Raw genomic sequence first — 23,848 nt, 5'->3', positions numbered from 1 at the left:
TAGCTAGAAACCTGGTGCCTTGCCCCCTACCGTGTGCCCTGGTTGCTCCTCATAAGGATGTTACCAACACTGGGCTCGCCCTCATGCCCCGGTTGCCCCTGAAATGGGTTGATATTTGCCCTGGGAGACACTTCTTGGGGTCAAGGAGAAGCCACATAGGCCAGAATAATTGACTCCTACATAGCTTCAAGGCTCAGGATCAGGCTTAAGTCGAATCTTAAGGGTGTGGGTCAGCTCTTTGAAGCCTGACAGTGACTTTGAGTTCCAATGTCATTGCATTTGGGACACAAATGTCCCACTGAATCCAAGTGGCTGCTAAACACCCACCCATGGGCCAGCAGAGGTGGGTTCTCCACACCCCAGGGACAGGTGGGGTGGAGATAGATCAGTGGGGCTTAAGATTTTTTTTTTTTTAACATGCTCCAAGTAGATCCACAGAGTGCAGGACGCTCTGGCCTACTCTGTCCTTCCAGCATTAACTGGACCCTGAGGCGAGTGCCGTCTTCCCTGGTCCTGTACCCAGACAAAATGGCTAAAAGGCGTGAGCTGGCACAGCACTGGAGGAGGCTGGGCAGGCCAGGGTGAGACATAGTTTGGGGGTGATGAATGTGTAAGGATTTGCCTGAATTGTGTCTCACCTGAACCCTCAGGGTTTGCACAGTCTCAGGCATTCTTAGATGCATGTGCAGGGCCTGGTGAGGGTTCTGAGACCTTGCCCAGCCAGACACAGCCCAGGAGACACTCCTGCGAATACACCAGACTCCAGGGTCAAGGGGCAGGTTGGAAGCTGTACTTTGGGAGCATTCAGAATCAGTACAGGGGAGCACCAAGGAAGTCTTGTGAAAGCCCCGTGGGCCTAGGCACTGCCCCTCCTGCAGGTCCCAAGCCCCTGGAGCCAGCCCAGCACTCACTGTAGAAGGTGGTCAGGGCGACAGGTGGCTGGGAGCTGAAGTCATAATGCTCATAGTCGGAGTCAGAACTGGAGTCCGAGTCCTCGGGGACCCGGGGCTGGATGAACAGTGTAGGAGCTGAAGAGAGAACAGAGGGTTGAAGGGCGGGCACAGCATGGAGGTGGGCAGAAGGCCTAAGGGGGGGGGGTGGTTGCTGAGAGCCCAGTAGCAGGGACAGGAGAGATAGGAGCAAGTGACCCATTTTATTTTATTTTTTTTTAAATGCAATGAGATTGAACTCAAACTCTTTGGAGGCAGCTCATATGTCCTAAAAGATGGGTGACGTGTGTGTGTATGTGTGTGTGTGTGTGTGTGTGTGTGTGTGTGTGTGTGTGTGTGTGTAGTGTGTGTGTAGAGGCCAGTCTTAGAAGATAGCGACAACGTTTTTGCTTATTTGCTTTAGATAAGGGCCTCAATGTGTATCCCTGGCTGGCCTGGACCTCTCTATGAATAGGGCTAGGCTTGAACTCATAGAGATCTGCCTGCCTCTGTTTTAGGAGCCCTAGGATTAAAGCCTGTTCCTCCGGCCACCACACCCTGCACATTTTCTCAGGTTCTCTTACTGGGACCTGGAACTTGCTGAATAGGCTAGTCTGGCTGGTCAGCAAACCCCAGGGATCCACCTGCCTCGGCCTCCCTAGCCCTGGAGATACAGCCTCACATCAATGTGCCTGACTTTTACACAGATACTGGGGACTGAATTCAGTTCCTCAAGATTAAGGCAAGCACTTTAACCGACTGAGCCATCTCCCCAGTCCTAATTCTTTTCTTTTATATGCTTTGGTGTTTTGCCTGCATATGTCTGTGTGAGGGTGTCGGATCCCCCTGGAAGCACAGTTACAGATAGTTGTGAACTGCCATGTGGTTGCTGGGAATTGAACTCAGGTCCTCTGGAAGAGCAGCCAGTGCTCTTAACCACCAAGCCATCTCTCCACCCACCCACCCACTCCCAGTCCTAATTCTGGGAATTAGGACTTTAATAGAATCTTTATTTATTTATTTTTCTTTAAATAAGGTCTCATGTAGCTCATGTCAGCTGTAAACTCAAGATGACCCTGCACTGCTAATCCTCCTGCCTCCACCTCCCAAGTGTTGGCATCACAGGAGTATACCATCATGTCGGGGCTATGTGGTGCTGGGCACTGAATCCAAGGCTTGTGTGAATTAAGCAAACATCTACCAATGTAGCCATGTCCCTATCCTGTGTTCTGGGAGGACCGTGATGAGCTCTGTGGGGCATCTGGTTAGGAATCGAGAAATGACGTCACAAATCTAGCCAGTGAGCAAAGCCAACCATCCCTCTGAGAGCCATCATCTCAAACACTTGGCTTGTATTAGCTCAGAACTTGAAAGCCCAGAGTTGATGCCAGACTGAACTAGAAAGCCATTTGTCTACTAATCCAGAGGCTATGGACTGCCCAAGGCAACAGTCTAGCCTAGGCTCTGCTCCTGTTGGTACCACTTTGACCTCAGCAGCGATGACCCTCCAGACTCTACCCTCCCTGTCCTCCCCCTGCCTTCCCCGTGGGTGACATCCTACCTTCTTTGGGAATGGTGATGGGGACAGCATGGTAGTTATTGTTCCCTGCTTGGATGGCAGTGGGCACTTGCTGGTGGGTCACTGAAGCAGGGAGAGCTGAGGGAAGTGAGGTAGAGAGCCTATGCAGCATTTTTTTTTTTTTATTTTCTGTCTCCCAGCTTTTCAGATTTCCAGATTCAAGGACATGTCTCCTTCACCCACACCCAACACAAACAGAGTCTGCATCTCCCAAGAAACTTCCACTACTGGGCATGCTGGGAAAATCCTCCCCATCATCAAGAGGTTTTCCTATGCCTGAGCTGGGTAGTCCAGGACCACTCTCGCTGGGGCTCTCCCGCACCTCACATCCTGGGTGATACCTACACCTCACAACCGCTGTTTCCTGTCCAGAAGCTCCGAGACCCTCACACCTACCGTATTGTCCTTTGGCTCTCAAGAGAAGAATCGCTATGAAGATGAGGGAGATGAGGAGGAGCGTTCCCAGGACAATACAGGAAATGAGGAGTATCAGCTCTCGAGAGTCCTCATCCTTCGTGCTCACCGGCACAGAAGATTCTGGAAGCAGGCATAAAAAGAAATAGGCGTGGGCTCCCTTTACACCTTTCCTTGCCTCCCACCCTGATGAAGCTCCCCCACTTTCCTTTTCACCATTTCCCTCCTCCCTTCTTGTATTCAAATCTCTCCATCACAGCTTTTAAGTGCCTCGTACATGGTAGGTGTTCTGTCAGTGTATATTAAAGGAGCAGTTGACTAAATGCATTTACTGCCTGAAATTTTCCTCTGGCTACTAGCCCACAGCTGGCTATCTCTTGTTCCCCCCTCCCTATGATCGCCCTCCCCTTCCCCTGGCCTTCAGTACTTAGTCTTTGTTCAGTAGACAATTATTTTGGTACCACCGTGTATAAGGAATTATAACCTAGGGTTACAATGTAATGACATTACCACAGGCCTGGAGGCTCTGCCAAGCAGGGAGACCAACAAATTGGACCACATGCTTTGGCTGTGTCTGCTTCCCCAGGGGAAAACAACACTCATTCAGTCCTCATTTTCTACCCTTTCCTTTCTGGCCGCTGACAGGGATGTTTGGGCTAGGAAGGGAAGGTAGGTTTGGTACCCAGGAGCACTGTGAGGGGGATGCTGAGATGAGGGAGGCTTTGGGGTGTAGACCCCAACGAAACCCCTGGGGTTAAGGGAAGTGCTGACAGTGGGCCCCCACCTTTGCATTTTGGAGTAGTTTGACTCTCCATCCTGGCTCCAACAAGGAGCCTGATTCCACAGCCTGGGCAGCTCCCAGCTTCCTACACTTGTCTATGTTCTTTAACCACAGTCAGGGTCTCTGGCAGGACTCTGGTCCTTCAGTCTCTCCTCCAAGCCCTGCCCTGCCTCCTCTTGAGGGTCCGAGGCAGGATGTGAGGGAAGGGAACCCAGCCACTGCTCAGTTTCCTTATGAATGGCTCTTATAGCTCAGACCCATTCTAAGTGTTGGAGACTATTTCATGAAATGACTTCGTAGCACTATCCCTAGAAAGGCATCTTGGTCATCATCCCTCAAACTCAAGGAACCTGAGGCTCAGAGACATAATGGCTCACGGCTAGAAGACGCAGTTGGGATGTGAGCCCCAGGAGCCAGGCTGGTGCTGGCTAAGGTCTACAGATCTGGCAGACAGACCTGGCACAGGTCTGGAAATAGAGCTGAAGTTTCTAGTGCTGGACAGGGAGGCTGCTGTCACTCTAACCTCTGAATCTCAGCTTGCTTCTTAGTATCTTGGATTGTGGAGAAGCTCTATTAAGTAGATTTGGGAGGAAGAAAGGCTTGGGAAACAGTTCAGGAGGGCACTAGACCCCGTGCCTTAAACCTTGCTCACACTGACAGGTGCTCTTAGTACCCTACCACCTGGACAGGCAGGGAGTGTTGCACCCAAGTGGTTCCAAAGCGGTCAGGACCTCGTTAACTCAAGGAGAGAGAGAGCGAGAGAGAGAGAGAGAGAGAGAGAGAGAGAGAGAGAGAGAGAGAGAGAGAGAGAGAGAAGAGAGAAGAGAGAGGAGAGAGGAGAGAGAGAGACAGAGAGAGAGAGACAGAGAGAGAGAGAGAGAGAGAGAGAGAGAGAGAGAGAGAGAGAGAGAGAGACAGAGACAGAGACAGAGAGAGAGAGAGAGACAGAGAGAGATATGCTCACATAGGTCTATTATGGCTGTGGTCCTATATGGCAGGATGCCCCTGAAGGATTAATTCATTGACAGAATTTGGGCTGCTACAAAAAAGGCATCAACCTGTTCCCAGGCAGACACTCATAGTGTATGAACACACATGCACACACAGGCACCTGCGCTGCTGGGGAAAGCTACACTCACCTATGGTGGTTGGAACTCTGGAAGGCGCTTCAGAAGAAGAAAGATTGTGATATCTCCGGGAGCCTGTCGGAAAGTACCACCAATACACTTAGTGAGTTGACTGAGGACCTAATGTGTGCTTATCCTTGTTCTAGAAGCTGATCAAGCTAGACAAGTGCCCTGGAACTATGGAGGTATTCCCATTGGGGCCATAAGGGCATAGAAACTGCTATGCCAATCCCCTGTGGGGCTGGACAGATGACGCCTCAGCTAGAGTGTGGCTGGATAGAACCGTTCCTTCTTCCTGTCTGTGTAAGCTGCTGCAGACCCTCTGTCCTTTCTCCCACTCAACTTTGTTTGCTCTTTGGGGCCTTGGAAGCTATGTCCTCAGTAGCACAATCCACCCCCTCTAATGGACCTGCTTCCTAAGGGGTGGAGTTTCCACAGCCCATTAGCTGTAGCAGCGGAGTCTCCAGCTACCTGGAGAAGCATCCTTTATTGGGAAGTCACAGGAGTTGAGGAACTGTTCCAGTCCCCCTGCATGGTAAACAGCAAAGCTGGTACTTAAAAGTCAGGGGTCTGAGCCCCACAGGGAGCCTGACTCTGTGTCCCTGAAGGTGGGAACCACATTTTCACACTATAAAGCCTCTGTGGTTGGAACAGTGACCTCACTATGTGTGACATCACATCAAGATTTTGGACAATATTTATTTTTAGTTTCTTTTAACACACCGACCACACCAATTTTGTGTGTGTGTGTGTGTGTTTCTTTCCTCCTTTCTTCTCTTCCTCCCTTCTTTCCTTCGAGGTGTTGAGGTTTAAATCCAGGGCTTTATGCACACTAGGCAAGTGCGTTTATTTGTCTTTATTGTCCATAAGACACCAATGCTGTGACTTGCTACTGTGGTCACAGAGTTGGTGAAGGGCGGTAGAGGCTTGGCAGTGCTTGACATGTGACTATAGCTCTAGATGCTGTCTCACGTGTTATTGCCATGTGCGTTTTCTAATCTGATTCTTTCTGCGATCATCACCTTTGGGATAGCAAATTGGCTTCACCTACTGAACCAATTCCAGCAAGTAGGGACCAATTACTAAGCACATAATAAAGACTTCCTTGATAGATACTTAATCCACGAATTTGGGTCAGAGTTGTGCACCTTGCAGCAAAAACAAAAGCAAACAAACAAACAATAAACCATCCTGATTGGTCAATGATCTTTCTCAGGCCAGGATCTACCAATTGCTAAGCCAACTGTAGGCAGAGACAAAAATCTGTGGACTAAGCCTAGGGGTGGAGGGGCTGGGGAAGGAATACCTGAGCAGGTGACCCTGGCAGCCAGTGACTGGCTGCACAAGTTAGAATTGTTGAACCTCCAGGAACAGTTGCTGAGGGCGAATTCCTCTCCTTTACAGGAGTAGTACATTCTACCTGCCAGGGAGTGTGGCAGCCCCCTGGGTCGATCCACCTCTGATCCGCAACCCAAGGACCGGCAGAGCACTTTGGCCTCAGACGGGTACCACTCACTGTCACACACGGTGCTCCAGACCCCTCGGAAGTAAACCTCCACCTGCCCTTCGCAGGAGTCAGTGCCTCCAGTCAGGCGCCAGGACTGGTGCTCTGTGGGCAGGTGATAGAGTCAGGCTAGAATATTCTGGGCCCGGATCCCTGCCAATCTAGAACCCCAAATGCAGAGATAAAGCCAGACAGTGCTATATGTTTCCCCCTCCTGCATCTGTGATCCCTTTGTCCACCCCACCTGCTGGCCAGCCCTCTGGTGGGACTCTAAATTCTGGCTGCTCAGATAGTGGACTGTGGTCAGGCAGAAGCAGCTGAATGTGGGGGGTTGTTTCTGATCACTTTACTAACCGCCATTGCTGTGGCTGTAAACAAGAAGCAAAGGCCGAACAGAACCCCTGGTCTGTAATTGTTCAACTGTGGGAGGTGAGGTGGTAGATAGGCCACTCCCTGCCTTCAGTCTCACTCCCACTCAGGATGTCCCATTCCAGATATGTCACATCCTCCAGGGCTCACTGACCTGAGCACACCACTCCTGCGTCCTCCTTGTGACCGCAGTACTGGTCTCCAGGCATCCCTGGGCAGTCCCACAGGTAGGCCTCGGTCCCGGAGCAGTTCACCTGGTCACGGTGGATGGCTCCTCGGCCTGGGGTGAAGTGCAAACCGGCCAGCGCCTGCACCGCCCAGCCACACCTCAGTTGCTTACACACCACGTGTGCGTCCTCCAGGTCCCACGTGTCATCGCACACTGTTCCCCATTCACCATGCTCCAGCATCTCCACGCGGCCAGCGCAGCGGCTGCCACCATCTGCTAACCGGACAGCCTTGTTCTCTGAGGGTGAAAGTGTTTTGGATGTTGGGGAAGGGGCAGGAAGAGTAGGGCCTTAGATTCGGTGGGAATGGCTGTAACCTAGAGAGGAGGATCCGGAGCCCTCTCTAAACTGAGAACCCAGGCTGTGGGTGTGGTTTGGAGATCAAGTGAGAAAGGGCAGGAGGCGGGACTGGAGGCCAGGCCTTGAACCGTAGGCCACCAAACCGCAGCCAAAGGCAGCCTGGGAATGTGGCAAATTTATCTACCTGGAGGGAAGAGGGAACATACAGGTCCCAATCAGGAAAGAAAGAGACAGGAATACACAGAGACTGGGTTAGGACAGGGGACCAAAGGGGACTAAGTGGATGCTCTAGAAATCCATCAGGGGAGGAGTCCATAGGCCACATCTGAAGCATCTCAGATCTGAGAATCAACATGGAACAGTTGAGTTTGAGTGGCTTGGGAGGCTGGGGGTGAAAGTCTGGAGACCAAGATTTAGCTGCAGTGATTGCAACCTGAGGTATAGGATAGGTAGAGGGCAGGGACATGTACCTGCGCAGGTGACCCACACCAGCCTCCTGTCGCTGCCGCATTCGTGGTCCACCACCTTGCAGAGTTGCCAGTTGGCTTCGCTGCATTGAACGGTTGGTGCCGGCGTCCACGTCGCATTCCCAGAGCTGCTGGTGTTTCCAGGGTTGGCCCCGGGTGGCAGCTCAGAGGTGGGTGGCATCAGGTGGGTAACGTTCCCCCAATGGCCACAGCTGAGTGCATCACACACAGCGTCGGTGGCGAGCTTATTCCAGTTCGCCATACACACAGGCTCCCAAGACGCCCCCAGGAGAACCTCCACAGATCCGCTGCAGCGACTGGTTCCGTTCACCAGGCGGATCCCCAGCGGCTCCTCTGGAAGGGTCAAAAGTGAGCTGAGACCTCATCAGACCTTCATTCCCCCTACCTGGGCATGGGCGCGGGGGCCGACACCTGGGGGAGATCCATCTCTACCCTGTTTCATGTGCCTAGGTCAACATCCCTCCCAGTTCTGGGCCTGAGGCCTTCCTGCCAGTAGGATACAACCGGGTTGCCTCATGGAAGGGCAGGAGAAGGTCAAGGCCTGATCTTAGCTTTCAGTTTAGAGAAAAGGTGAGCTTAAGGTGGCTTAGACCTGGTGTGAGAATCAGAGGCTGGGTCTCACAATCCCCTCTCTGGTACCCCTGTCTCTACTGGCGCCCTTTTGTAGCAGAAAAGCATGGTCTGGCTCAGGGGCCTTTGGACCAAGAGTCCCTTCCCTGGGCTGCACTGAAGGTACTATCCTAGAGTGCAGGGCAGTGACAAGACCTGCAGTTGCAGTGAGGTGGATGGCCTTCCTATACGAACCTTTCTTAGGTCCAAGGGACCTTTCTATAGGAATGATTTGTTTCTGCTCCCCAAGATGCACCCCACTTACAGCCCTGCACAGAACCTCAATAAACACACGCAGACTGGGCCCACAATACTCATCACCCCACCACAAACCCCAGCTTCCTCTGCACAAACCCCGCAAGCAGCTTGTGGTGTACACGAGACTCTCAAATACAGGAGTTCTCATGCCTCAAGGAGAGTCTCACGATAGAACGTGGGCCCTGGACCAGGAGGAAGAAGTGGTCTCAAGAGTCAGAGGACTTCATCGGTACCTCAGAGTCCACTTCCCTTTCTTGTTGTCCCAGACACGGGTTACTTGGTCTTGCAAAGTTGACCATAGGTGCCTGGAAGATGCTTTGCTTACCTGGGTCCGAGGGCACATTCAGGGTGCTGCCATTTCTGCGCTGCCCGGAGGGGACTGGAGATGAGGGGCCTGAAATGAACCAGTAGGGACCAGGGTGGGTGAGGGGGCTCCAGCCTAGACGCTTCGGTAATGTCCTATTGACAGGAGCCCCCTGAGGCTTTAAAATGTGGTCCTCAGCCTTGGGTTCCTTTGCTCCTTTCAGGGTGGGGGAAATTCTCAAAATGTGTGGGAACCACTGAGCTACAAAGTGCTTTCAGACACCAAGAAACTGACTTTCTCTGTGGGCCTGTTCCAGATCTTTCTCTGTGGGCTGGTTCTAGGTCTTTGCACGTCATAATCCATGCACTCTCAACAGCACAGTGCAGTGTGTTGCTTAGCCGTCCCATCTTACAGGTCAGAAAGGGAAGCCCAAATGATAACAATTCATTGCCAGTGCCAGCTAGGATGCTTTGCCCCCTCCAGAGCCACTCCTGCCCACTTTGTCCTGAGGGGCTGACCTCGGCATTATCCTTCAAGGGCTTTGGGTTTCTGTTGGGTCCAGGCTATGGGGAGCTATGACAGAGCTGAGAGCAAGGGGAGAGAGTAAAAACACAGAGCTTGACTCCCTGGCTCCCTCCCTGTGAGGTCCCTTGAGCAGACTGATCCATCTGAGCACCATTGTCTCTCACAAAGTATAAACCTCTCCTCTGGGTCTCCCTGCTCACTCTCTTGTCCGGGGCCCAGGAATGTCCCAGGGCAGCTCCCTTGCTCTTCAAATCTAGGCCTCTCCATCACCATGACAGGAAGTAATCAGGTCTTTAATTGCTAGGCCTCGCTGACTCCACCTTTGCTGCCCAGCCTGACCTCCATGGGGCACGGACTCAGCATTCAAAGCGCAAACTCCACAGTGACTGTGCCTTTCAGAGCGAGATGTACACGGGTGAAGATTGCAGAATTTTACAGAATTATGGTTCCCACAGCAACGAGCCCAGGGCTCCAGTGTGGCTTTCAATATTTCTGCATATGCAGGGGGAGGGAGCAGAAGAGAGGATTGGAATGTGGCTGGGGTGGGGTGGGAGCTGGTGTGTGTATTAGCATGTGACCGAGACTATTTGTATTCATCTGGTCGTGTGTGTGTGTGTGTGTGTGTGTGTGTGTGTGTGTGTGTGTGTGTGACCATGTGGTGGGGGGCTTCAGCTCACTTTGGCATCATTTTTCTCTTGGTGTAGACAACCACTTTCTTGTGTGTAAAAATGCATATTATTTCTCTTAGCCCAGAAAGTTCTAGAGGGAAGATCCCAGGTGGATCCACCAGGATGCTCAACACAGTGTTTGTTGACTGGCTGACTGGATGGAAGCAGGGAGTAGAAGCTGCCAGCTTCCAGGAAAACTGTCACCAGTTTATTGAAACTGGCTACACTCCAGCACTGTGGGCTTTGTGCTACAGGCACTGTCCCAATACTGCTTACAAAGAAAGAACCTTGCTTTTGTTATCTTGAATTTATGTGCTACCTCGAGCCCTCTTTTTTTTACCATGGTCTCTCGCTGTTCACAGAGGCCCTAAGACAGGACAAGAGTTTCCTCCTGGCCACCAACACTTTGCCAGGCCCCACAGTTCCCATTTCAAATTGGGTCACTTTCTTCCTGCAATAAAGTTTTTTGAAAAAAGTAAAGTTTGCCTTTCCCTGTGAATTTGCTTTGTACCATTAAGATGCCTGGACCTAAAAAGAAAGTGATGCTGGACAAAAGAGACAGCTCAGCGAGTACAGGCACTTGCTGCCAAGTCTGAGAGCCTGAGCTCAGTCTCCAGGACCCATATGGTGGAAGGAGTGAACCGTGGCATAAACACACGCAAAGAAATAAATTATTTTTAAGTAGAAAATTGCTCACTGCACTTTTATGGAACAGCATGAAACTAACAATAGTTAAGGTCTCTGTCCGTGGGGAAACAGCCCAGCAAGGCTGGTGTGCTCGCTACACAACATAGGATGTGGCCCGTAAAAGAAAGAGAGCTGAAATAGGGGCACACACCTTTAATCCAGGCACCCTGGAGGCAGAGGCAGGTGGATGTCTGTGAGTTCGAGGCCAGCCTGGTCTACACAGCACATTCTGGAGGAGGGGGAAGGAAGAGAAAAAGGAAGGAAAGGGCAACAGAGCCGTGTTGATCTGAGGGGTTTTCATGTTGTATTAAGTAGGAAAAGCAAGACACGGGGGCAGAAAACAACAAAGGGAAAGCTGCATTGCACAGTGTTCTTTAGCAGTCATGTGTGTGAAAGACATGTGTGTGTGTGCACAATGAGAAAACATCGAAATACAAAGCACTTTACATTGCTTGTGCGAACTCGATGACAGGTGTTGCCTATTAGAGTTAAGGAAAGCCCTGGGGCTGGGGATGTGGCTCAGTTAGTAGAGCCGGACACATCCTTGGCTCTGTTTTCTATACCACAGGAGACTGGATGCAGTGGCACGTGTGTGTGTGTGTGTGTGTGTGTGTGTGTGTGTGTGTGTGTGTGTGTGTAACCCCAGCACTTGGGAGGATCAGAAATTTAAGGTCATCCTTCGCTACTTAAAGATTTAGTGTTGAATGCTGAGTTCACTGACCACCTGAAATGGCCCTTCGCTCCCTTGAACACAACCTTGAGCTGTGCTCTGAATGCTGGCAAAGCGGTGGACCAAGAAGGGGAAGTGGTGGAACAGAGGAAATCGGGAGAGCATCCCCAGCCCCCCAAAAGGCTGCCTTTGCAGTCCAGTCCCAAGCCAAAACCTGCTGGGATGGGCGGAGCTACTGAGGAGAAGATTCCAGAGAAAGGGGCCACCAAGGGGGCTCTGAACACAGGAGGGACATAGGACCAAAGGAAGCCAGGGGCAGCACAAGCTCATGATCCCAGCATCCAGAAGGCTGAGAGGAGAAGACGGAGAATTCCAGGTCAGCCCATGCTACAGAAAGTTAAAAAGCAAGCAAGCAAGCAAACAAACCAAACCTGCAGAAGAACCCAGGTGGTACACTTCCGTAATCCTAGCACTTGAGAGGTAGAGGCAGGAAGATTAGAAGTTCAAGGTCATCTCTGGCTGCATAGTGGGACTGAGTCTCAAAACAGGAACAGCGCGGCGAAGCCCACGGAAGAGTCTAAGGACTGGTCTCTGGTTTATCTTGTGTGGTTGAGGTCCCTGGGTCCCCCACAGGCTTCTTAGGGGAGGGATATTCTTAGAGAAGCGAGGAGCAGTGGTGAGGAAGCAGAGGCTGACAAGGAAGCTGAGACCCCACTGCCCCTCCCAGCACTAGAGCAAAGTCAGCAAGGGGGACTCTTGGATCCCTTCCCTCGAGAAAACAGCAGTATGTGTCAGTTAGGTGCCGGCTACAGCCCACGGTGCCTGTGGTCACCATCCTCGACCAGAGATGCTGAGAAAAGCATAGGTGTATAATAAAGCCGAGTGTGTGATGGATGAAGGCTTCATGTTGGGGAGGAAGCAGGGTGAGGGGGGGAAGGGAGGGCTGAGAAATGAGATTGAATCTACAGAAAGAACCTTGTGGGCAGGGTGGCATGTGTCACGGTTAGAAGTACTGGGAAGTGTTTGCAAGTAGCCAGGACAGCAGCAAGCCGAGCCCCCTGCTGCCTGAGCTTCTGCTTATGGGCACATAGCCCACAGGAGTAGCCTCGAGCACGCCAGAACTGTGCAAGGCTTTTCACTGGGCAGGGGGAAAGGCAGGGAGGAGAGCAGCGGGGAAGGGAAGTGTGTGTGGAACTTCTGGGTGCGAGTCCCCATGGAGATCAGAGGCCATACTTGAGACTCTGGAGTTGGAGTGTCCTTGCAGCTGAGACCCTGTCGATATAACCGAGGCTGGTCACCGACTTTCTCTGAGCCTCAGGTGACCAACTATGCAGACTTAAATAAGTCTCGCCTCGTTGTAGGCTTGTGGTAAAGATGAATCAAACGGACATTTTATCATCCAGGGCCTGGAGTGGGGCCCAAATGTGCTGTTATTAGAGATAAAGGCTTCTTGCTTCTCATCGTACTAAAGCCAAAGCAAAACCAAAATCCACACGCCCCACCCCCCAAAACTGAAGACAGCTAAGTTCTCTGAAAGCCGCCGGGGGACTGGCTGGGAACACACAACACACTAAAAATATTTGTCATAAACTGTCTACGGAGGGTTTTTAATGACACGCTGGAGGTTTGTAATAGAGTGGCAAGGGGCTGGAGATCAGTTCACAGATTTCTGTGCTTGCTCCAGCTGTTGCTCTGCCCTGGCCAGGTTGTAGCAGGTGAAGCTCTTCTAGGGATCCTGAGGGGCTCAAGTTCACTCTCCTGCTGTGCTCTCTCGTGGCAGCCTGAGGCTTTTGTTTGTGGACTAAGCCATGAGGGAAGATATGATTATTTTGCTCATGACCTGATCTGTCCCTGTGAGGGTTAAGTTGACCAGATAGAGAAGCATCTAGAAAATTAGTAAATTGGATAAAGGCGCTGCCCTTCCAAGCCTCACAGCCTGAGTTTGGTACCTGGGGCCCACATGACAGGCCCAGCAAGAGACCTGCAAGGTGTCCTCTGACCATCTCAACCACTCCCACACTAGATAACTAAAAATGCAACTTAAAATGGAAAATAAACAAGAAAGCAAAGCACACCTCTGGGTATGTCTGAGATGTTTCCCAAGAGGGTTCACAAAGGGAGGAGGTCCACCCTGAATGTGGGTGGCACCATCCCTTAGGCTGAGAACCTGGGAACCTCATGAAATACAGTGGGAAAGAAGAGTGAGCCAATGAGAGCAACTATGCTGTCTCACTCACTCTCTTCCCTCCCTTTCTCTTTCCTTCTCTCCCTCCCTCTTTATCCCCTCCCCCTCCCCTCTCTGTCTCCCTCTCCCTCCCCATGCCCCCACCCCTGGCCACCATGTGGTACATGGCTCTGCCCTGCCATGTGCTCCCTGAACCATGGATCATCGACACCTCTGAAACTACCAGCCCAAGTCAATCTCTCCTCCCTTAATCTACTTTCAAATGGATCTGCCACAGCAACAGAAAGCCTGCCCAACATGGCCCTACTATGTTCTAAGCAACACAAGGGCCGAATCCTGATCTGTTTTGCTGGCCACATGCACGGGGCACAGAGCCTCACCCAAAAAGGATGCTAAAAGGACAGAAATTGATGGAGCTCAGTCTTTGCCAGTGAAGAAAGATCATCAGAAAAGGAAAAACACATTCTCCCATGGTGAGTTTTCCACTTTCTGCTTGCTTTGTGTTCTTCTAAAATGCCCGTATATTCTATATCAAAATAAAAACTAACTCACCTACTCACTCGCAAATCTTCAAATAAATGCACCCAGGTGCCTGCTCTCAGCACCAGTGAAATGAGGTTTAGAGCTGGCTACCCAGGCTCTCTGCTCATACGGCCATGCAAATACAGCTAGAGCAAACCATATGGCCAGGTTAGCCAAAGCCAACTCCCTCCTGGGAAAGAAACGTGCCAGCTCTCCCTAGGGGGAGGCACAGTGGGGCGTGGTGATCTTGGTTGGTTCTTGGTGTTAACTTGCTGCATGACCCCTGTTTTCTCACCAGTAGAATGAGTGGATGGCCATCTTAATCTCTTCCACCCCTTACATTCTTTGATAATTTTAGATTAAAACCTAAAATGGGAGAGAGCAGCTAATTGAACCTTTACTATGTGTCTTACAGTTGTAGCTGTTATTCATCTGTTTTCCGTGGAAGACAGACAAGGAAACTGCCAAGAGCCCTCTTGGGTGAACCCCCTTATCAGTCCTATGTCACCATCAAGTAAACAAGACACAGCAAGGTTCAGCAAGTGGTGTAGGGACACCCAGACAAAAATTAATGTCCAAACTTAGATGTGCTTTAAATGTAAAGTCCAAACTCTACTCTAATAACATAGCGAGGGAAACAGGATATAAAAGAGATTCACTAATAAGAAATGAAAGTACTTTAGATAATAAAACATTATTAAATTAACTTTGCCTGTTTGGTCAAGGTGGCATCATTAGTTTGGAATTTCAATATAATTTCACTTTACTTCACAAGCCTTGCATTTTTCCATTCCCCCATGCTACCTAGGAAGGACTTGGGGAATGCAATGAGAAATCTATGTATTTGATTGACATAGAGATGTGAGTGTCAGGGACTCAAGAGCTTCCAACCCCAAAGAACTCAGTCCCTGAGTGTGTGTGTGTGTGTGTGTGTGTGTGTTTTATGAACACACGTGTGTGATGCATGCACACGCCTGATTGTGTAGAGGCAAATGAAGACTGTTGGTCCCCTGTTCTATCACGATGCCTTAGTCTCTTGAGATGGGGTCTTTTGCTGACCTCAGGGCTTGGCAGATGACCAACAAGCCCTAGGGATCACCTTGTCTTAGCCCTAACTGCTGCAGTGTTAGGGTTGTAGGCGTGTGACCATGTCTGGCTATTTTAGATGCCTGCCTGGGATTTGAACTCAAGTCCTCAGGTTTGAACAACAGGCACTCTTACCCTCCATCCACCTCTACAACCCAAGAACACAGCTTTTAAAAGCATCGTTGTTACCATAGTGATTCTTGTTATGTTACCGTAACCATTTCTACCTGCTTGGCGTCTTTCATGACTCCCTGAACTCCAATTCTTCCCCTTCCCTTTCTGCCAATGATAGCATGGAGATGAAAAGAACCCCTGCTGCTCTTCACAGTCCAGTAGGCTTTGGGTGTCTCCTGCCCCAACCGGAGACCGTGAGAATACGAGAGCCAGCTTCTTCTCAGTGCTGAGACCCAAGCCTGCTGCGTGCTTGCCAATGTAGGCAATGAGCCCATTAACATTTGCTGAACTCAGCTTCATGCTGGCAGCTAGGGTGGGCATGGAGGAGATGAGCAGAAATGGAATGCTCTAGAAAGTAGAAGCAGCATGAAGTTTCCAGAGCAGCAATTCATCCGTGTCATGGCTTCTGCTCTCAAGACATTCTTTTTCTCGTGAGTTAGAAGAAGGAGCTTGGGGACAGACAAATAGTGATTTAAACTATCACTGTCAATCACCTGCTGATGACCTGATAAAGTCAGTAAACACAGTTAGCTATAATCTGGTACTGGGCACAATACACGGTGCTCAGGAGGCTTTGGAGGGTGATGTATGTTTAATGTTGAGAATGTGGCACATGGCTGCCACTGTTATTACCCTTCACCCCGAGGCTCTGACCTGACTTCTCTAGTTCAACCCCAAGTGGATTTGAGAGTGCAAAGGACCAGTAATTTTATATTCCATCCTTGGCATCACGGTGACTTTGAAGCCTCTAAGCTTTTGTCTCTGCACAGGAACAGTCCCACTCTCCCCAAGGCCACATGTTCTCCTCCTCCCTCCCCATCTTTCTCCTTAATCATATCAGGGCGGCCTCTTTTCTCACAACTTAGCCACTGGTTTCCCTGATTCTGCAAACACGGCATCCTCTGTTCCTGAAGAGATGTGGGTTCCTGTTGCCATGGCAACCAGAGTTTCTTTATATGAAATGACTCCCTTCTTGGCCTGCTCAGCTTACACCTTCTTTGCAGCTACCAGGCAGCAAGATGAGACACCACTTCGCAGAGAGTAAAGAGCACTCGAAATAAAATTTCCTGGGAGCAGGGAAAGCTCTGCCTCCCTGAGAGCTCAGCAGCAGGAACAGTGGCTTTTCCTTTGCTTCATCCCTTTGATCTCCCACTAAGGATTCAGATGACAGAGTAGAAGAGAATCCAGGTCCGTTTCTAGTGTCTCACTCTCTGGTATCTGGTTGGGGGGGGGAAACCATCTGTTTTAGCAGATATTACATAGCAGAAGGAGCATCAGATTGGAATCAAACACGAGTGGATTCAAAACTTAGCCTTGAAGCTAGGAATGTAGTTGTGCAAAGTGAGGACATGGCCACCAAGGTGTGGTTGAAGGGAAGGTTTTTATTGTTGATATGAGGGACTGTCCAGAGCAGGGAGAGAAAGTAGTAGACTAATCATGGCCGGTAGACTCAACTGGGCCATGGGAAGAAAGTGAGAGAAGAAGAAAAGAGAGAGAAAAGATGAGAAAAGGCCAAGAGAGAGGACCAAGAGCCAATGGTCCTCTACATTGGACATGGCCAATATAGCAGGACTATATACGAATAAGAAGCCGGTGAGTTTAAGGTGGCAGTTGGGACAAGAAGAGCTGAGAGGAACCAGGATGCCAGCATGGACCTGTAACAGGTACTTGAGATGCTGAGAGAGCCTGGAGGCCAGTGTACATTTTGGTATGCTAACAGTGCTAGAGTTAGCCTTTTGTCCCCAGTTTCTTTTGGACCTGACGGTAGCTCGGTTAGGAGAGTCCTTGCCTGGCATTCATGAGACCCTGGGTTCCATACCCACCGTCGCACCCACACAGACAGGTGTGATGGTGTACACTTGTACACTTAGCACTCAGGGAGTAGAGGGGGGAGGAGGGTAAGTTCAAGATTATCCTCGGGTACATCATGAGTCAGAGAGCAGTTTAGGGCACATGAGGCCCTGTTTTAAAAAAAACCCCAATATTTAAAAATACTCAGTCTTCACATACTGTCTCCTTGTAGGTGTAGAAAGCTCACAGCTCTGAGGCACGATGAGAAGAACCCATTCGGGGTACTGACTCCGTAAGTGCCCAGGGAGGCCTTGTTGAGTCAGCTGGCCTTTAACTTTGCTGTGTAGCCCACGTAGGCCTTGCCCTTACAATCCTCCCACCTCAGCCCCCTTAGCTAGGGTTACAAGTGTGCACCGCCATGTTTGCTTGAATTAAGGAAGTTTCCGAGTCAGTGGTTGTTGAGGTCAGTGACCTTCAGGTTAATGACCCTTCAGGAAGGGGCTTTCTCACTGGTCTGGTGAAGCACACACGTCCGTACCAAGAAACTTTCTCTGTGTCTAGTGGCGCAGAGATGCATTACATCATACGAGAGAACGAAACCCGTCTCAGGGGCTAGAGAGATGGCTGCTGAGCAGAGCCCAGCATCCTCATAGCAGCTAACAACCACCTGTAACTAGTTCCCGGGGCTCTGACACCTTCTTTTGGCCTCCATGGGCACTGCACACACATAGTACACACAGACATGCACACAGGCAAAACACCCATACACATAAATAAATCTCAACAAGAAAAAACCCCACCCCATGTCAGTGGCAAAGAAGCTCAGAGACATTAAATTTTCAGCCCAAGGTCCCATGGCTTGGAGATAAAAGAGTGAGAATTATATCCAGGTTTGCTGTCAGAGCTTCAACATCTGAGGGGGGCGGGGGGGGGATTGCAGGAGGTGCCACGAGCAAAGGCCTGGACGTAGGATGGGGCTGGTGCGCTGGACTCGACTCAAGAGATTAAAGTAAAGAAGGAAACTGTCTAGAGAGTGTCTGTGAAGGCTGAGCTGGCTTCCGTAGGCTGGAAGGGGCAGAGGTTGAAACTGCTGGGTTGAGTATCACCTCCTGGGGCCTGTCCCCACCCACCGGCTGCAGTGAGGCCTTCTTGAGGTGCTTGGGGCAGCAGTTTCTGGGCAAACAAAGCCTGAGTGGGGGCGAGGGACAAATAATCTCCCTGCTGTGGGCAGGGGTTGGAGAGGGCTAAGGATGATGACAAGACCTTTCAAAGGTAGCTGAGGTCTCCTAAGGGAAGAGGACCTTGATGTCGGGTACCAGAAGCCACTAGAAGCCATCATCATCCCACCTAAGAAGGAAACATGGGCCTCTCCAGGCTGGACCAGAGTCCAGGGTACCCTAGGCCTCAGGAACAAGCCCCAGCTCAGCAGCCAGGCTTACAGACATCTCCCTTGCGTCCATAGGCCGGGTAATTCAGCAGTCCTTTCATCCACCACCTGGCTTTAAATGAAGTCAAGAGTAATGCCAGATTCAAAGAGGAGCTAGGGAGGAACTGAAGGTGTTCAGCCTGATGCTCCATGCCCACCATGTGTCACTCATTAACAGCTGGGGTCTGGAGGTCTCTAGTGGTCACATATATCTGTGCTTCAGCGTACAACTAGGCCTAGAGAACAGAGGATGCCCACCACGTATTCCTGTCTTGTGTATATATAGTGCATGTGCTCATTCACCTCTGTTAGGGACCCATGGAATCTCAGCTTCCAGATGACAGAGTTGAGGCTCAGCAGCACGTAATGACCTCTCCAAGATAACAGTTACCAAACAACATGCCGAGGATTGGATAGCAAGAGCCTCTGCATCCAAAACCATACTCTGAGCTACTGGCCACAGGGCTGTCCTGCACAGCACTCTGTAAGTCACATAGTAGATGCCTCTGTGACAGCTCCAAGTCTTTCCCGTTCTTGTGTCTTTAAACTCTTAGTCTGGGAGGTGTCGGTTGCTCATTCTTCTGTAGATTCCTTTTTCTTAAGAATTCCTTTTTCTCTGTGCCCGCCTGTCCTGGTAGGGTTCACAGAAGACTGTGATCAGATGAAAGCACTCCTCAGGCTTTGGAACAAAGCACTTTGAGAGAAGATGAGAAAGAATGACGTCTTAAAGACAATAGGTGCTCTCAAGGATGAGGAAATAATAGGGATAACAGAGGTGCTGTTCAAAGAATCGTATCTTTGCCTAACAACCTAAGCTAGCCAAAAGTGCCTTTTCGGAGTGCGAACAGGTAAAATGTAGTTGTGTAGAACAGTAGCCTGACACCCCTACTGTACCCCCCTTCTCACACACACCTTCATCAATGAGATGGTACAACAGGGAACCCACAGGATTCTTGGCAAAAGTATTCAAAGCTCGACTTAAATGCTGAGAGTGCAATGTTGCTTTCTCAGCATTGCATTTCTCAGTCATTGGTCAAAAGCTCTACAGAGTCCATAAGTCTTCAACATGGGCTTCTCAGTGACTTGATGGGACGTTTGTCAAGGCCAGAGTGTAAGGACTACTTTGGGAACTTCTGAAGAAGCGTGAGGCAGCCATCCCAGGCGATCAGTGCCTACTGTTTGGGGTTGATGATCTTCTTCAGGTAGATGGCAGCCTGCCTGTTCGCCCAGCCTCCTCTTCTGACTTAGGATTTACAGGGTTTTGGGTGGAGGTATTGTTTTGCTGTTATTATTTAGAGTTTGGGGGGAGGGGTCAAGACAAAGCTTCTCTGTGTATCCTTGGCCGTCCTGGAACTCACTCTGTAGACCAGGCTGGCCTCAAACTCAAATCTCCACCTGCTTCTGCCTCCAGAGTGCTAGGATCAGAGTTGTGCACCACCACACCCAGCTATCACTTAGTTTTAAAATTCTGAAGTCCTTGGGAAAGAGGGGCCAGCTCCACGGCTTGGGAAGTGTGTAGCTTTAGAGGCAGGCTGGGGTGGGTTCAAATCCCTTGCTTTCTATTTTTGAGCCTCAGTAGGTTTTGTCAACCTTACCTCTATCTGAGGGATGTCAGGCAGTAAAACAGAGCACAGACACCTAGGGCTTGCCTTGGTAACCACCCTTGGGACATTCTTAGACATGGACACTGCAAGTCTGAGGCCCTAGAGAGTGTCTTCATAACTCTGTGGGTGCTAAGACCTGACCTAAGAAGCCGTTTGTGATCTCTGTTTATCCTCTGAGGTGTGAATAATCCTCTGTTTTCCTGTTGAAGTGTGAATGTATGTGGTCCCAGTGGGCTTCCCTGCCTCCTACTGAGACATTGCACCAGGGACAGTATATGCCAAACTTTTAAAATCCAAGCCACATGTGGAAAGGCTACCCTTAACTGCTGCTGGTGGGGTGTAAACTCCCATAGCCATGTATGCAGATCAGTGGGGAGATTCCTCAAAAAGTTAAAAATATAACTACAGTCCTCCTGGGTTCATGCCCAAGGAACACTGTCCCGTTACATAGATACTAGTACATTCTTTTCAGGAAATAGGTCAGCCTAGACGTTCATCAGCAGACAAGTGGATAATGGAAAGGCAGTATATACACACAATGGAATTGTTACTAAGCTGTTAAGACAAATAAAATTACTAAGTTTTCAGGAAAAACAGGGAGAGCCAGTAAAGACTATTAGTGAGGCAACCCAGGCTCTCAGAGAAACACACATGCTGTCTCTCACACCCAGAGCCTACCCTTTCATGTTTGTGCCTATGTGTAAATAAGAAGCTATGGTATGGGTAGAGGCTCTGTGAGGCTAGACAGGAGGCCATTAGAGGGGAAAGAGGGCTGAGAAGTGTGCGGTCAAAGGTCAAAGGTCACAGGCGACATACAAGTGGAAAGAAAGCTTTTGGTGAGAGGCAGGGGGCTGGTCCAGGGAGAAGCCAGGAGAGAAACAACAACAGCAACAACAACAACAACAACAACAACAAACTATTTTCTCTAAATGCCATAATGAGGGGCTGGGGAGATGGCTCTGTGGTTAAGAGACCTTGCTGTTCTTGAAGAGAACTTGGATTTGGCTCCCAGAACCCACATGACAGTTCAGAAACATCTATATCTCAAATTCCACGAGATCCATTATCCTCTTCTGGCCTCAGGCAAACATTCATACATAAAGTAAAAAATTTTCAAATGCCATGATGAAATTCAGTTATTTTGAACCTAACAAAAAAAAGGTAAGTATTCATCTTACATAGAGAAATGCCATGATTATCCATTTTCTGTTCCTTTAATTTATGGTATGTGCATGTATGTAATATTTTTACTATTAAAATTAAATGCTGAGGGGATGGAGAGATGGCTCAGCAGTTAAGAGCACTGGCTACTCTTCCAGTGGACCTAGGCAACGTCAGTTCCAGGGGATCCGACACCCTCATGTAGGCATACATGCAAGCAAAACACCAATGTACATACAATAAAAATAAAAATAATAAATTTTCAAATTCAAATGCCGGAATCTTAACTCTAGCTACCCCAGAATGTGGTCTTACTTACAGATAAAATGCTTATAGAGTTTAAGTAAAAGTGAAGTCTGTGGGGACAGGTTCTAACCCAATACTACTGGTGTCTTTGTAAAACAGCACAGACGTAGTGCCTAGGGAAATGGCCGTGGTACGGTGAAACCAGAGACTGGAGTGGTAGTTTCTGCTGTTGGTTTTGTGTGTTTTCTGAGACAGGGTCTCATGCAGCCCAAGCCGACTTTGAACTCAGTGTAGTTGAGAACAGCCTTGAACTCTCAGTCCTCCAACCTCCGCCTCCTGAGTGCTAGGATTACAGTGTACACTGCCATGCCTAGGTTATGCAGTGCTGGGTTCAAACCTAAGACTTACTGCATGCTAGGAAAGCAGTCTACCAAGCCGTAGAGTGATGTATCTACAAGGCAAAGGAACACCCAAGATGGACACAAACCTGCAGATGCTCCCTCATACCTCAGTGGCTGATATCTTGACCCTGGACCTTATTAATTCAAACCTACATGGCTGTGTGAAATAAATGTCTCTTATTGGTGCCACCTAGTCTTTGGGACTTTGACATTTAGCCCTAGGACACTAAATCACCCATCTCTACACTCATATCTGCGACAGAAATTAAGCGGGAGTTTAGAGGGAGGAGCCTAGAATTCTAGAGAATTCTAGAAGAGAGGAGAGGAACCAGAAAGATGGAGGACCGCATCTTCCTGTCCTTCCGGTTGCTCGTAGATTCTATAAGCAAGCAGGTCCTTCTAATGCCTGAGTTTTGTGACTATATTGATATGGCTAACAGATGCTGGTGACTAAATATTGGCTACAGAAGCTTGTAGGGAGCTACAGGGTCTGTCACGCCCCGGAGTTGAGGAGCTGACCTACTGTCTACATTTTACCAAGAGAGGATGGGGATTTCCTCAGACTCACAGCAGAATGGATAGAGCTTAGCGCTGTTGGAAGACCTCAGAATCTCTGTGCTCCCAGCCACTCCACAAAAGCTGCTCAAAACCTGCCTCCTGCCCACTTCTTAGTGTGCTGACAAGCCAGAACGCCCTCTATGCTTCTGAGAATTAAAACCTCCCTTCTTCAAGGACAAAGACCAGCAGTGTGAAGGTCCTGGGTGAGACTTCTGCTCTCTTTTGCATTCTGGCTTTAATGTGGTTGTTACAACTCTCCTACAGTAAGGATGACTAATGTTACACTGTTTCTGAATTTTCACTAGAGTTGGGTGGGAGTGCTGAGAGCCTGATAGAAGAGGCCAGCGACTGTGGGCATCTTCAGTAAGTCCTCCATCCTTTCCACGGCTTCCGTTTCTCTGAAGGGGACACTGGACCAGTGGAGGCTGGCTGAAGGAGCCAGAGGGCACTCCTTCGGCTACCAGCACTGACTGTAAACTGTACCCCTGTCCCTTACAACATGGCCCCCTCTCCACCATCCCTTTTGCTTCTACCCACTACTGTTCCCACCAATTAGTGAAACTCTCCCACAGCAGCCCTGGTTCTGGAGACAGTTAAAAATAAAAGGGTAAAAGGCACAGAATTGCATAGCAAGCAAATCACACTCTTTCTAATTATCCAATCCCTCAAGAAAAATCTGAAGTGGTCTAGATGGCTCAGCCGGGAAAGGTGTTTGCTGCCAAGCCTGACAACCTGATCCCCAAAACACACATGATGGAAGGAGAAAACCAAGTCCTGTAAGTTGTTATCTGACCTCCATATACATACTATGCTTCGCTAACATATATACACATATGAACACACACACACACACACACACACACACACACACTCACACACACACACACATTCATACACACACACTTCAATATAGTGTTACCAACCGTTTACATTATTTAAGAGAGAGAGAGAGAGAGAGAGAGAGAGAGAGAGAAAGCCTACCCAGGCCTGGTGGCGGGTTGTTTGCTGACACCCGACCCCTTTGTTTTCAGTGTTTTGCTTATATGTATAAATACCTTATACTCTGACCTCTGATTTGCCACTTCCTCTTGGTCGATTCTAAATCCCAGGTTCTTTGACCTTTACTAACCTGTCTGATCCTTTCTCCTCCCTTCCTGTTGCTATGCTCTTTTTTCACGTCTATTTCCACTTCATGACAGACCACTGTAGCAGCTGTTCCCTGTTCCTGGAATGACTGACTTCCTCCCTGAAGTCA

At 49.6% G+C, this 23,848-nt stretch overlaps 1 protein-coding gene across 5 annotated transcripts in view; it reads right to left on the bottom strand.

Moving 5' to 3' along the window:
- The window catches only part of CD6 (CD6 molecule), a 37,082-nt gene that overhangs the window by 2,314 nt on the left and 10,920 nt on the right, over positions 1-23,848 (bottom strand). For 3 of the 5 annotated variants that reach the window (XM_084772049.1, XM_084772048.1, XM_084772050.1), the window contains exons 2-9: positions 8,911-8,979; positions 7,701-8,051; positions 6,858-7,169; positions 6,137-6,439; positions 4,843-4,905; positions 2,905-3,045; positions 2,491-2,586; positions 912-1,028 (exon numbers count right to left, since the gene is read on the bottom strand). In XM_084772049.1, coding sequence (XP_084628175.1) covers positions 912-1,028; positions 2,491-2,586; positions 2,905-3,045; positions 4,843-4,905; positions 6,137-6,439; positions 6,858-7,169; positions 7,701-8,051; positions 8,911-8,979 — 1,452 coding nt within the window. The remainder of the gene's footprint in view (positions 1-911; positions 1,029-2,490; positions 2,587-2,904; positions 3,046-4,842; positions 4,906-6,136; positions 6,440-6,857; positions 7,170-7,700; positions 8,052-8,910; positions 8,980-23,848) is intronic. The other 2 variants (XM_084772051.1, XM_084772052.1) reach the window with 1 other exon arrangement.

This window comes from Acomys minous, assembly GCF_964271855.1.
Source record: "Acomys minous genome assembly, chromosome: 2".
NCBI lineage: Eukaryota > Metazoa > Chordata > Mammalia > Rodentia > Muridae > Acomys > Acomys minous.
This window is presented reverse-complemented; position numbering and strand designations above follow the sequence as displayed.